Here is a 12870-nt window from a genome sequence, read left to right on the forward strand (position 1 = left end):
TGCTATGGCTGTCCTGGAACACACTCTGTAGACCAGGTTGGCCTGAAAATCAGAGGTGTGCCTACTTCTGCCTCCCAAGTGCTGGGATTAAAAGCGTATACCACTATGACCAGCTTGGAAAGTCTTTTTAACTTTTTAAATATTCCATTTATTACTTTGTGGGTGTGGGTGTGCATCCCATAGCACCTTTGTAGATGCTAGGGGACAACTTGTAAGAGTTATGTCTTTTCATTGTGTACATTACAGGAATCAAAGTAAGCAGCTTTGCCTGCTGAGTTATTTTCCCAGCCCAGATTTTAAGATTTTAGATGTTCGTTTGTTTGTTTGTTTGTAGATAGGTTGGAGATAGTCTATTTCTTTTCTTTTTGTTTTTTTTTTTGAGACAGGTTTTCTCTGTGTATCCCTGGCTGTACTGGAACTCACTCTGTAGACCAGGCTGGCCCCGAACTCAGAAATCTGCCTGCCTCAGCCTCCCAAGTGCTGCACCACCGCTAGGCAAAGAATTATTTATTTTATGTATTTGAGTACACTGTAGCTGTCTTCAGATTCACCAGAAGAGGGCATCAGATCTCATTACAGATGGTTTTGAGCCACTATGTGGTTGCTGGGAATTGAACTCGGGACCTCTGGAAGAGCAGTCGTTGCTATCACTCCAGTAGGGTCTATTTCTTGAGTACAGAGCAGGCTACAGATATGACTGAAGTGCTTCAAAAAGAAACTGTAGCCATGGGTGATCTATGTGTGTTTGAGTCCAGTCCATTCTGCAGCTACACAGAGAAACCTGTTTCAAAGTGGGGAGGGAGGGTCTAGAGAGCATTTTCTGCTCTTACAGAAGACTTAGGTTCAATTCTCACTACCGATCTGCTTGCTCACAACCATCTGTAACTCTACCTCCAAGGAATCTAGTACCTTTTTCTGACCAGTTAAGGAACTAGGCACACATGTTGTGCACATATAGACATGCAAGCTACACATAAAGTACATAAATCTAAAATGGTTGATTCCTGGGCTTCCACTTCAAAACCAACTAAACTATAAATTTTCAGTGTTGGATCTAAGCATTTATCACTTGTATTTTTTCAGAACCACATTGAAGTGAGCCTAAGGGGAAGGGTTTTGCTTGAGATGTGCCCAGACCTGATTTGATATTGTTCTTGACTCAGCACCATGGGTGTTCATGCTTATCTAAACCAGACAACCAGAGTAGCCACTGAGAGAGAGAGAGATAGGTGCATCTTTGAGTAGGAACTATGTGCTTCAAAGCTTAGAGAACTTGATTGATGAAAAAAAAAAGCCATTTAGTTATGGTCACCTGCCTTTGTGAGAGTATGCAGTCTATTATGTAACACAGTAATTTTGTATAATTAGAAGAAAAGAAAAAGTACAGGTGTAGAAGAACATTGTGGAAGGTTACCTATCAAATACTTTCTTGTTGCTGGGTATATGTTCTAGACCTACTTTTTTCTTCTTTTTAAGATTTATTTATTTATTATATGTAAGTACACTGTAGCTGCCTTCAGACAGTCCAGAAGAGGGTGCCAGTTCTCGTTACGGGTGGTTGTGAGCCACCATGTGGTTACTGGGATTTGAACTCAGGACCTTCAGAAGAGCAGTCAGTGCTCTTAACCACTGAACCATCTCACCAGCCCGAGTTACTATTTTTTTAAATATTTATTTCTTGTGTATGGGAAGGGTAAACACATACCACAATTTACATAGTCAAAGGACAGCTCTGTAAGTGTTGTGGGAATCAGTGATCTCCTTTTAAATGTAGATTTCAAAGATAAAGCTCTGGTCATCAGGTTTAATGTCAAGTGCATTTACCCACTAAGCTAATTCAGTGGCCCATAGGTAGCTTCTCTTGGAGCATTTGATATGAATCTAACTAGTGGTGGGATATGATTTTGTGTATACATATATGCAGGTGCTCATGTAGTCCAGAAGAGAGCTTTAGAATCAATAGAGCTAGCCTATACAGCGTGTTAAGAGTCACTCATAGTAGATACTGGAAATTGAAAGGATCTTCTACAACAGCAGTAGATACTCTAAGCCATTTCTCCAGCCCTTCTTGATTTTATTCTTCATGTTTTTGTTGCTGGAGATAGAAGCTAGCATTTTTTGCATTCAGGCAAGTACTCCACCAGCTACACCCCTGACCTATTCCTACCTTTTTTTTTTTTTTTTTTTTTTTTAAGAGAAACTCTAAGGCTGATCGTAAAGGAAAAAAAGTAGAGAAAATGGACTCTAAAATAGTAATTTATCTCTAGTGGGAGAGCTATTGAAATCCATTTTATCGTGTGTTGAACATTGAGCTGCTGTGATAAGTCTGGTGTTCCAGATCCTTGATTGCTTAGTTCATCTATAAATCTGTTTGTTTTTCGAGACAGGGTTTCTCTGTGTAGCAGTCCTGGCCACCCTGGAACTCTATGTAGGCCGAGTTGACCTGGAGTTCACCTGCCTCTGCCTTCTTAGAGCTTCGATTAAAGGCGAGCACCACCACAGCTAGAGTAAATCTGTTTTTATATAAACTTGGATTCAGTTTTTTTTAGTACTGTTTTGTTGTTGTTGTTGTTGTTTTGTTGTTTATTTGTTTTAAATTTGAGATAGGGTCTCAAATATGCAGGCCTGGCTGCCTTGGATCTCTTTATTTATACCAGGATGGCTTAGAACTCAGGTCTACCTACCATTGCCTCCTGAGAGCTGGGATCAACAGTGTGTACTGCCACACCCAGCTGCCTCAAGTGTTTTTGCAGGAATATAATGGCAGGCATACTGGAGCCAGTGGTAGGTAGAACTCTAAATTTAATTTAAAGACAACTTAGTCTACACAATATGTCCCAAGCTAGCCAGGGCCACCTTGTTACTCTTGCTATAAATAAAATATAAATTACAAGATGTAACTTTATTTTGCTTTGTTTTTAAATTTTTTTTAAGATTTATTTTTTATTATACATAAGTATGCTATAGCTGACTTCGGATGCACCAGAAGAGGGTGTCAGATCTCATTATGGGTGGTTTTGAGCCACCATGTGGTTGTTGGGGTTTGAACTCAGGACCTTCGGAAGAGCAGTCAGTACTCTTAACCACTGAGCCATCTCGCCAACACCCATTTTGTTTTGAGACAGGGTCTTGTCATGTGTCTATGGTTGGCTTAGAAAATTCTATAGAGAGCAGGCTGACCTCAAAGTTGCAGCAATCCTATTCCTGCTTCCTGAGAGCTAAGTTTATGGGCATGTACTTGCAACATGCCTAGAAAATTTTAGGGGGCTTTGTTTTCTAAGATTCTCTGTATTTTTAGTTATGTATCTATGTGTAGGTACTGTGAGAGGTCAAAGGGCTTGCTCCCAGGAGCTGGAGGTCAGCCACCTGATATGGTGCTGAGAACCAAACTCAGGTTCTCTTCAAGAGTAGTAAGCTCTCTTTAGTGCTGAGGCATCTTCTAGCTCTTCTCACTCCTCTTTTCTCTTTGAAAAATGTTTTTATTGTTCATTATAAGCAATATGTGTTAGAGAGCAACTTTCAGAACCCATCTCCTTCCACTGTGGATTCTGAGGATCCAGGGTATCAGGCTTGCTGGGCAATTGCCTTTTACCCACTGAGCTGTCTTTCTGGCCTCTGTGTTCTGAAATTTCTTATTTGTATGTGCTTTGTTTTTCTTCTGTATTACCTTGAAGGCATTGTGTCGGGCAGAAGATGAAGAAGATATCCGTGCTGCCACTCAGGCCAAAGCTGAACAAGTGGCTGAGCTTGCAGAATTTAATGAGAATGATGGGTTTCCTGCTGGTGAGGGAGAGGAGGCCAGTCGGCCCGGGCCTGGGGCTGAGGATGAGGAGATGTCTAGAGCTGAACAGGAAATTGCTGCCCTTGTAGAACAGGTTGGTGTTGGATCCACCACCACTTCTCTTCATCTGTCATAACTCATGCCAGGACTGTTTTTCCTAGTGATAGTAAATAATGGTGGTGATAAGCCCTGAGTTCTAGGTCCTTATGTTTATCAACTTATATTCTTCACCCTACAGCTGACTCCCATTGAGCGCTATGCCATGAAGTTCCTAGAAGCTTCATTGGAGGAAGTAAGCCGAGAGGAGCTCAAACAGGCAGAAGTAAGTCTTCTTAAGTAGGAAGTAAGGGGATTAAGATAGTGGGAAGCTGTTCATCTCTACCATGCCTTGCTCTTCTCTTCCTCTTGCTGACACTATTGGCTGTGTTGTTGGTAGGAACAAGTGGAAGCTGCCCGAAAAGACCTGGACCAAGCCAAGGAGGAGGTGTTCCGACTACCCCAAGAGGAAGAGGAAGGACCAGGGGCTGGGGATGAGATGTCTTGTGGAACTAGTGGAGTCAGCCATCGGCGCAGCAAGAAAATCAAGCCTCCTGAGAGGCTGGGGACTCGTGTCAGTGAACGTCTTCGTGGAGCTCGGGCCGAAACTCAAGGAGCAAACCACACTCCTGTCACATCCTCCCACCATGCCTGCAACACCTTCGTGCCTCCCCGATGCAGCCCTGTGAGAGAAAGAATTCCCAGGCCAGTGCCTAGGCCTCGCCCTCTTCCTCCTCCTCCTCCTGCTCCTGCTCCTCCCCCTTCTCCTGCTCCTCCTCTTCCTGCTCTTACTCTTCCTGCTCCTCCTGCTCCTGCTCCTGTTCCTGCTTCTTCTACTCCTGCTCCTCTTCCTCCTGCTCCTGCTTCTGCTGTAACTTCTGCCCTAGCCACAGTTCCAGTACCCATTTCAGCCCCAAATTCAGTAACCATTCTTCCAGTTCATATCTTGCCTACTCCCACACCTCTGCTTCAGCTTCCTCCTTGTTCTTCTCCAGCTTCTACCCCTCCTTCTGTCTGTACCCCTCTACCCACTTGTACCTCCTTACCAGCTCAAACTTCTGTATTAACCTCTTCTTCACCAGCCCCACTTGATTCCCTTTCTATTCCCATCTCTCCTGGGGTTACCAACCTCCCCTTGGACTCAGGGGAAGTAGGGCTGTGTGCACAAGAGTTGGCACCTGTGGAGTCTCTAGAGCTGCCTGGAATGACCAATTCTGAGGCTTCCCTGGTTAGTCTTGTGCCTCCAAAGGATCTTTTGCCAGTGGCTGTTGATATCCTGTCTGAATCAGAGAAGAATCTTCCTTTTATTCCTACACCCAGTTCAACCCTGGAAGCTGAGAGCATCCCCAATGGTCAGGAGCAGGAGGTACCAGGTCCTGTGGAGGGGACCAATTCCACACTGCTACCTAGTGGTGAGGAATTGACCATGAGTCTGAGTGAGAGCAATGGGCTGGAGCTCCCACCCTCAACAGCATCTGATGAGCCACTTCAGGAGCTATTGGAGACTCACAGGAACTTGGAAGAAACAAGAGAGGTTCAGATCCCAATTTCCAACTCAGAAAAGCCACAAGAACTTGTTAGAGCTGAGGTTACAGCCCCATCAACCTCATCTTCAGCCACCTCCTCTCCTGAAGGTCCTTTGCCTGCCCGCCCCCCACGGCGTCGAACCAGTGCTGATGTAGAAATCAGGGGTCAGGGGTCTGGCCGGACCGGACAACCCCCAGGTCCCAAAGTGCTTCGAAAGCTGCCAGGAAGGTTAGTAACTGTGGTGGAGGAAAAAGAACTTGTAAAGCGACGGCGACATCGGGCACCTGCCAGCACCCTAGTACCTGGGGTATCTGAAGTTAGTGCCAGTCCAAGAAGCCCATCGATCCACAGTATGTCAGGGCCAGAATCCTCACCTCCTAGCAGTGGGCCCTGTGAAGCTGCCCCTACATCTTCACTGTCTACCCCAACCCAGCATACTTTCATAGCTTGTCGGCACAATGAACTGGGGATGACTGGTGGGGGCAGCCCAGAAAATGGAGAAGGAACAGAGCTTGCCATCACTCCACCTGCTGTAAAACGTCGGAGGGGGAGGCCTCCCAAGAAGAACAGGTCCCCAGCAGATGCTGGGAGAGGGGTGGATGAGGCACCTTCATCCATCTCGAAGGGGAAAGCCAATGGGGTTGACCCAGTCCCCGGGCCTGAAACAGTAACTGTTGCAGAGCCTGACCTCAGGCCCCAATTTGTTCCTGGGCCTCAGCCTCTTGGACCCCAGCCAGTTCACAGACCAGAACCCATCCTATCACCTGTGGAGAAAAGACGGCGTGGGCGTCCCCCTAAAGCAAGGGATTTGCCCATTCCTGGGACCATATCCTCTCCAGGGGATGGCAATTTAGAGAGCCGGACACAGCCACTCCCTTTCCCAGCACCCCTGACACCACTCCTAGCCTGTCCCACTGCTGTCACCAACACTGTCACCACTGTCACCATTTCAACATCCCCACCGAAGCGGAAGCGGGGCCGACCTCCCAAGAATCCACCATCACCAAGGCCCAGCCAACACCCTGTCTTGGACCCTGACAGCTCTAATGTTCTTGAGAGTTGTGGACTGGGAGTGCAGCGCCAACCCCTGGGCCAGGCGGAGAGTGAAGGCAGTTCCTCTGATGAGGATGGAAGCCGTCCTCTCACCCGCCTGGCCCGCCTTCGGCTTGAAGCAGAAGGGATGCGGGGACGAAAGAGTGAAGGGTCCATGGTGATGGCAGTAATTCAGGACGACCTGGATTTAGCAGATAGTGGGCCAAGTGGGTTAGAACTGACGCCACCTGTGGTCTCATTAACTCCCAAATTTCGCTCAACCCGCCTGCGTCCAGGGTCTCTAGTCCCCCCACTAGAAACTGAGAAAATGCCTCGCAAAAGGTCAGGGGCTCCAGTTGGGAGTTCTGGGATGGCAAAACGGGGTCGCTTGCAGCCCCCAAGTCCCCTGGGGCCTGAGGGTTCTGTAGAGGAGTCAGAGGCAGAAGCCTCAGGTGACGAGGAGGAAGGAGATGGAACCCCGCGCCGCCGAACTGGTCCCCGCAGGCTCGTTGGGACCACCAACCAAGGGGACCAGCGTATCCTGCGCAGTAGTGCTCCTCCCCACCTATCTATCCCTGCTATTAGTCACAGAGGTCGAAAGGCCAAGACGTGAGTGGGCAGCCCCTTCACTTATGTATCCCACCACAGCCGCTTTCCCATGCCCAGGCCTGACTCTGTTAACCACTACTTGAAGTCTTTGAGGGAAAAAGCCTCCAGGGAGACATGGGGGCTGTCTTCCTTTCCACCAAAGTAGGGGGTAGGTTATCGGTTGTCATGGAAATGGGGCTTGTCACAACCCCCTTCTCTCCTATCCCTTGTGGCTGGGAAGTGTTAAGGGTGGCAAGATAGTTTCTGTCCCCACCCCCTTGTACTTGATTCCCCAGCTGTCTTTCACAGCCTCAAACCCTTAGGGGGAAGGGGGAGGGGCTTTTCAATGAGGTGGGATGGGTTTGTTTTTTTTTTCTTTCTTTTTTCCTTTTTCTTTTTTTTCTTTTTCTTTTTTTCTTTTTTTTTTTAAGAAAAAAAAAAAAACATAATAAACTTAGTTTCTGTACAAGCATCCGTGTAAGGAGGCTTCTGATTTTCTGGTCTGGTGGAGGGCTGGGTGGGAACTTGGACGTCATTTTTCACCTTCCTCTTGTAATGACTCCATGCCTGATCTCTAATCCAAGATTCTATACCCTTGAAGCAGAACTTAATTTCTTTCCCAGTCAAAAAAAAAAAAAAGGGAAGGTTGTCAAATCTGATCTGGTAGGCTGTGCGGAGTCTTTTAGACCACCCAGATATACTCTTTTTTTCCTGACTCTTGAGCTTTCCCTCAGCTTTCCAACACCTGGGAGTTCCCTTTCAGTCTCCTTACTCAGGTGCTTCCTTACACCCCTATCTTCAGAAAGCAGGCATCCTCCATTTGCTCATGCCTTAGCCCTCCTCTGCTCTACATCTAGCCAAACTGGTTTGAGCTGGCCATGCCCCTTCCCAGCTCCCTGGGCTCTTCACATGGTGGCTGGCCCCACAACTCTACCTTGGCTTGGCTTGGAGCCTTGAGTCAGCTTCATCTCCACCCAAGCCAAATAAAACCCGAGGCAAGAGCCGAAACTCACAGTTCTCAAAGCCTCTGGCCAGGTAAGAATCTATGCTTATGTTTATAGTTTCGGACCTTAACTCCCTGGGCCCTTTCTTAGGCTCTTATTTACTGACGATTCATTTCTTCTTCAACTGCTGTTGCAGCTTTGCCACATCTTTTTGCTCTCTCACATTCTGCATTTTTCTTAACTTGTGGGGAGCCACAGGTGGTTTCATGTATCCAGGCTGTAGAATAATGATTGGACATGAGGGTGGAAAGATATTTTGATGTACATAGAGAGCTTGAGTAAAGAAGGTTTTTATGGGCAAAGTCATGTGGACTCTACTAGTATGATTTTGTTGTATGGTCTGGAATAAAATGGAGAGGTGACAAGAAAGCATAGCAAAGGAGGTGTCATATTCAGGGGTTTGTTTTGAGACAGGATCTCACGTATCCTCAGCTAGCAGTGCTGGCCTGGGACTTTTTTTTGTTGTTGTTTTGTTTTGTTTTTCGAAACATGGTTTTTCTAGATTGCCCTGGCTATTCTGGAACTCACTCTGTAGACCAGGCTGGTCTCGAACTCAGAAATCTGCCTGCCTCTGCCTCACAAGTGCTGGGATTAAAGGCGTGCACCACTACTGCCCAGCTGGCCTGGGACTTCTTGATCTTTCTGCTTCTGTGCTGGATTGGTATTATCCATGTCTGCCATCACTCCTGGGTTAGGTAGAATTTTTTTTTTAAAGGTTTATTTTTTATTATAAATACACTGTAGCTGTCTTCAGATGCACCAGAAGAGGGTGTCAGATCTCATTACGGATGGTTGTGAGCCATCATGTGGTTGCTGGGATTTGAACTCAGGACCTTCGGAAGAGCAGTCAGTGCTCTTAACATCAAAAAGAACTTAACCATATAATCTTGCCTTCCTTTTATCCTCAGAACTATTTATGCCTGGGGTCATGGTGCACTCCTTTAATCCCAGCACTGGGGGGTTGGGGGCAGAGGCAGGTGGATCTCAATGAATTCTAGCACAGCCAGGGCTACATAGAGAAACTATCAAAATAAGCAAACCAAGGAAAGCCAGAGCCAGGTAATCTCTGAATTTGAGGACAGCTTTGTCTATATACTGAGTTCCAGGCCAGCCAGGCAGGAGCTACATAATAAAATCCTGTGTCAAAACAAAGCCAAAAAAAAGGCTACCTAGTATGAGGTTTTAAGATTCTATCTTTCTCCTGTTTCTGGTATCCACAACAGTTTCCTTCTCTGTGCTTGTTGAAGAGTAAGTACGTTTACACATGCTTGCCTTTCAAGAGATTCAGAATCTTAAGCTGATGGAAAGGATTCCAACCATGTATTTAGTCTCCTCACCTGAGTCACTGGAGGAATTTCCCAGTAAGACAGCATTCCTGAGTATAGGGTTAGGACAGTAGACAGCATGCTTTGAGAAGGGTGGAGTCCCCATGCCCAAGCAAGAGCTCATTTGTTGGGCTTAAAAGTGCCTTGACTATATCGTCCACAGGTGATGGAGGACGAGGAGAAGGCAGCGGAGAGCTTGGTGAGCAACATGGAAGCTGCTCATTCTCCATCCCCTATCCAGTGCTGCTGGCTCCGCCTCCAATACTTGGCAGCTACTAGCATTATCTGTGGCTGTTCTTGCCTAGGGATCATGGCTCTTGTGTTTGCCATCAAGGTGAGGAATAAAATTCCTATGGAACTGGGTGGGTATAAAGAAATGACTGTGTATCTGATCTATTTACAGTAATTAGACAGTTACTAAATATCTTTTGATGCTTAGCTCTGGGCTTAGTGCCAGAGTAAGAATAGTAGAATTCAGCTCATCAATACTGTAGTATAGGAGAAGCATAGGACATCCTAGGGACAAAGGAACAAGGAAAGATGTATCTCTGTGGGACATAGGGGGCAGGGTATTTCTGTTAGAGTAAGTGGCTACCAAAGCATCAAAAAGATGACAGTAAGAATATAACTTTAAGAAAGGATGTGTGTATGAGGATGGAAGGACAAGTCAAATAAAGGCAGCAGTGGTTAAATGAGGAATATTGAGAAATGCCATCAAAGGATCCAGATACCTGAAAGCCTCAGATTCTGTACTAGGGAATTTTAACTTTATCTTGAGTAGTAGAATAGAATTTTACCTTTTTTTCAGAGGAATGACATGGCCAGATTTGTGTTTCAGAAAGATATCTCAAAAACCTCCATTGAGGCTGACTCACAAAGGGCAAGGCTCCAGGCAGACAGACAGTTCAGCAGTGATGAGAACAATACCCATCATGTGGAAGGAGCAGTGTGGTGGTTAGAGAACACTTAACCCCTCCCCCTTTCCTTTGTGGTTGGGTGCAGGTGGCATTACTAGGAATTGAGCCTAGAGTCCTGCCCATGATAAGTCCAGCATACACATATATCCTAGTGAAAGGCTATTCAAACTAATTTAAACATCATTCTAGAATTTTCTCACTACCTGGATATATCTTGATAGAAACACTTTCTGTCATCATAAGAATTTCTTTTTTTTTAAATAGTTATTTTAAAAAGATGTGTTTATTTATTTATTTAATGTATATGAGTACACTGTAGCAGTATTGATGATTGTGACCCATCATGTGGTTGCTGGGAATTTGAATTCAGGACCTCTACTCACTCCAGTCAGTTTAAAGATTTATTTATTATTATATCTAAGAATACTCTAGCTGTCCTCAGCACCAGAAGAGGGTGTCCAGTCTCATTACGGATGGGATGGTTGTGAGCCACCACCACGTGGTTGCTGGGATTTGAACTAAGGACCTTTGGAAGAGCAGTCAGTGTTCTTAACTGCTGAACCACCTCTCCAGCCCCATCATAAGAATTTCACTGGGGCAAAAATCATAAAAGCAGTCCTTCATGATGAAAATAGTGGTGCCTTTTGGACCATGAGAGAGAAAATGGATGTGAGACAAATAGAAAAGAATGGAAATAGAAGGATTGCAAAGTATTTTCCAGTCCAGAAATGTAATTCAGAGAGTACTTGGCTAGTATGCACAGGCCTTTGGATTCCATCCCAAACCACAAAACAAATCAAAGTCATTAAAAATACAGTCTTGTGAGCTAACTGTGGCCAGTTGAAAAGTAAGGCAGAACCGAAATGAACACTTTGTATTGCAGATGAGCCAAGAAAGACCAGAAAAGCTTATAAAATGTTTATGTGTGCAGTTATGAGCTGTGATAGATCAAGAAGTGGAATCGGGCAGTGGGTACTTTGGGACAGAAGCAGGGGGAAGAATCTAACCAAGAACCTGCCCCCAACAGGCAGAAGAGCGGCATAAGGCAGGCCAATCGGAGGAGGCCTCATACTTGAGGGCCCGGGCCCGGAGACTCATTCTGGCCAGTTTTGCTGTCTGGCTTGCTGTCCTTTTTCTGGGCCCCCTGCTGCTATGGCTTCTCTCTTACACCATTGCTCAGGCTGAATAACCCTGGGTGGCCTTTGCTGAGAGTCAGTCAAGACCTGGATCCAATCCATCAGTTCGGCAGTACTCAGTTCTGGTGACAGGAGTGGCTCGTGGTTCTTCCTGTCTGGAAGAATGTTGCCTTTCTCGGGAGCGGTTGGAAGAGCTCAACTAGTCTGTTCAAAGCACCTGAGACTTCAAGGGGAGGTCAGCCTGCTATGTTCTTTCATTATCCTTTGCTTTGTCTCCCTTGCCCTTCCATTCTAGGAGCCTCCAGTGAAAGGGGTGAAAACCAGGCTTGATTTTCTTAGAATTTGTTTTGTAATAAAAATCTTTTTTGGTGGTGAAATACTGTCTAATTGTTCTTTTTCCTGCTTTTCCCTTGGGCCTTTGGTGAAGGCAAGACTAGAAATCTAAATGATAACTTAAACCTGCATCTGGCCTCTTAATTTATCTCATTGCTCCAAGAAAAGGAAAGGTTTTGGTTGTTTTTTGGGTTTTGTTTGTTTGTTTTGTTTTGTTTTTTAACACTTTTTTGGAAATTTTCCTTGGAAAAACCAGAGCTTCTTATCAGCCGTGAACCTAAGGACAGACTAAAAGAATAGAGGTAGTAGTGGTTAGCACACCACCCTCTGAGGAATTACTGCTAGGCTGTGCTCCAGGCATTGTTTCTTTGTTCTGAGGCCTCACAATAGTTGGTGCCATTTTTCTTTATAGTTGAGGAAATGGGTATATATGTGTCCTGGGCCCTAACACTAGAAAACAGAAAAAGATAATGACTGAATTCAGACAGTTTTGTTCCAGAGGGATGAAAAGATTGGTTTATAGGAACTACCACCCTACATATTGATAGTTATATAATTAAATATATGAGACTCCTAGTAGTATTTGAAATTTTTAGGGATGGTATATGAGCCTAGTTTTGTTTTATTGAGTCAGGCTATCCCTCAGAGTTGCTGTGCAAGTACTGAGATTTACTGGTGTGTACCACCATGCTTTTTTTGTTTTTGCTAAGTTGTTGCTATTTTGTTTTCTGAAATGACAAGGCCTCACCATATAGCCCATATTAGCCTCAATCCTGATCCTGATCTTGCTTCTGTTCCTGAGTGCTAGAATTACAGATGTGCACTACCTCACTCTGCTTAAACAGTTTTAAGTTTTAAAATATACTCCATAATCAGGTTCCCAAGCAAATATAAAGTTTAAATTAACACCTAGCCAATACCTGAAAACTACTACTCAAATTGATTGCTGTCAGCACTGTAAAACCTACTCTAATCATTTATCACAAATAACTACTATTCTGACTTCCCACAATGTAACTTAATTTTGCAGTTAAAAGCACTAGCTCTTGCAGAAGACCTGAGTTTCCCCTTATGTACATGATGGTTCACACCTCCATAATGGCAGTTCCAGGGTTTCCGGTGCCTTCTGACCTCTGCAGGTATCAAGCATGTATGTATGCACTGCACATTCATACTGGCAGGCAAAACATT

The 12870-nt window shown here is 45.1% G+C and overlaps 2 protein-coding genes across 4 annotated transcripts in view; both read left to right on the forward strand.

The window, feature by feature from the left end:
* Srcap (Snf2 related CREBBP activator protein) overlaps positions 1–11723 on the forward strand; it is a 56509-nt gene extending 44786 nt beyond the window's left edge. Inside the window, exons 32-36 of one of the 2 annotated variants that reach the window (XM_031388397.1) lie at positions 3675–3875; positions 4020–4103; positions 4218–7999; positions 9457–9627; positions 11238–11723. In XM_031388397.1, coding sequence (XP_031244257.1) covers positions 3675–3875; positions 4020–4103; positions 4218–6989 — 3057 coding nt within the window. In that variant the 3' untranslated portion in view covers positions 6990–7999; positions 9457–9627; positions 11238–11723. Of the gene's footprint in view, positions 1–3674; positions 3876–4019; positions 4104–4217; positions 8000–9456; positions 9628–11237 lie in introns of those variants that run through there. The other variant, XM_031388398.1, reaches the window with a different exon arrangement.
* On the forward strand, positions 7440–11723 carry Tmem265 (transmembrane protein 265). 2 transcript variants are annotated; one of them, XM_031388418.1, is made up of 3 exons: positions 7440–7999; positions 9457–9627; positions 11238–11723. In XM_031388418.1, exons 2-3 carry the CDS (start codon positions 9460–9462, stop codon positions 11397–11399), a joined length of 330 nt encoding a protein of 109 aa, XP_031244278.1. In that variant the 5' UTR covers positions 7440–7999; positions 9457–9459; the 3' UTR covers positions 11400–11723. The 2 variants fall into 2 exon arrangements, with proteins under 2 accessions (XP_031244278.1, XP_031244279.1); XM_031388419.1 differs by lacking the exon at positions 7440–7999 and having other exon boundaries at positions 8006–9627.
* Positions 11724–12870: the final 1147 nt, after the last annotated feature.

The sequence above is a fragment of the Mastomys coucha genome, unplaced genomic scaffold (genome assembly GCF_008632895.1).
Source record: "Mastomys coucha isolate ucsf_1 unplaced genomic scaffold, UCSF_Mcou_1 pScaffold21, whole genome shotgun sequence".
Lineage (NCBI taxonomy): Eukaryota > Metazoa > Chordata > Mammalia > Rodentia > Muridae > Mastomys > Mastomys coucha.

Coding starts and splice junctions, on each gene's coding strand:
- Tmem265 (XM_031388418.1), top strand. CDS start 9,460: ATGGAGGACGAGGAGAAGGCAGCGGAGAGCTTGGTGAGCAACATGGAA. Junction 9,628..11,237: donor CTCTTGTGTTTGCCATCAAG/GTGAGGAATAAA, acceptor TGCCCCCAACAG/GCAGAAGAGCGGCATAAGGC.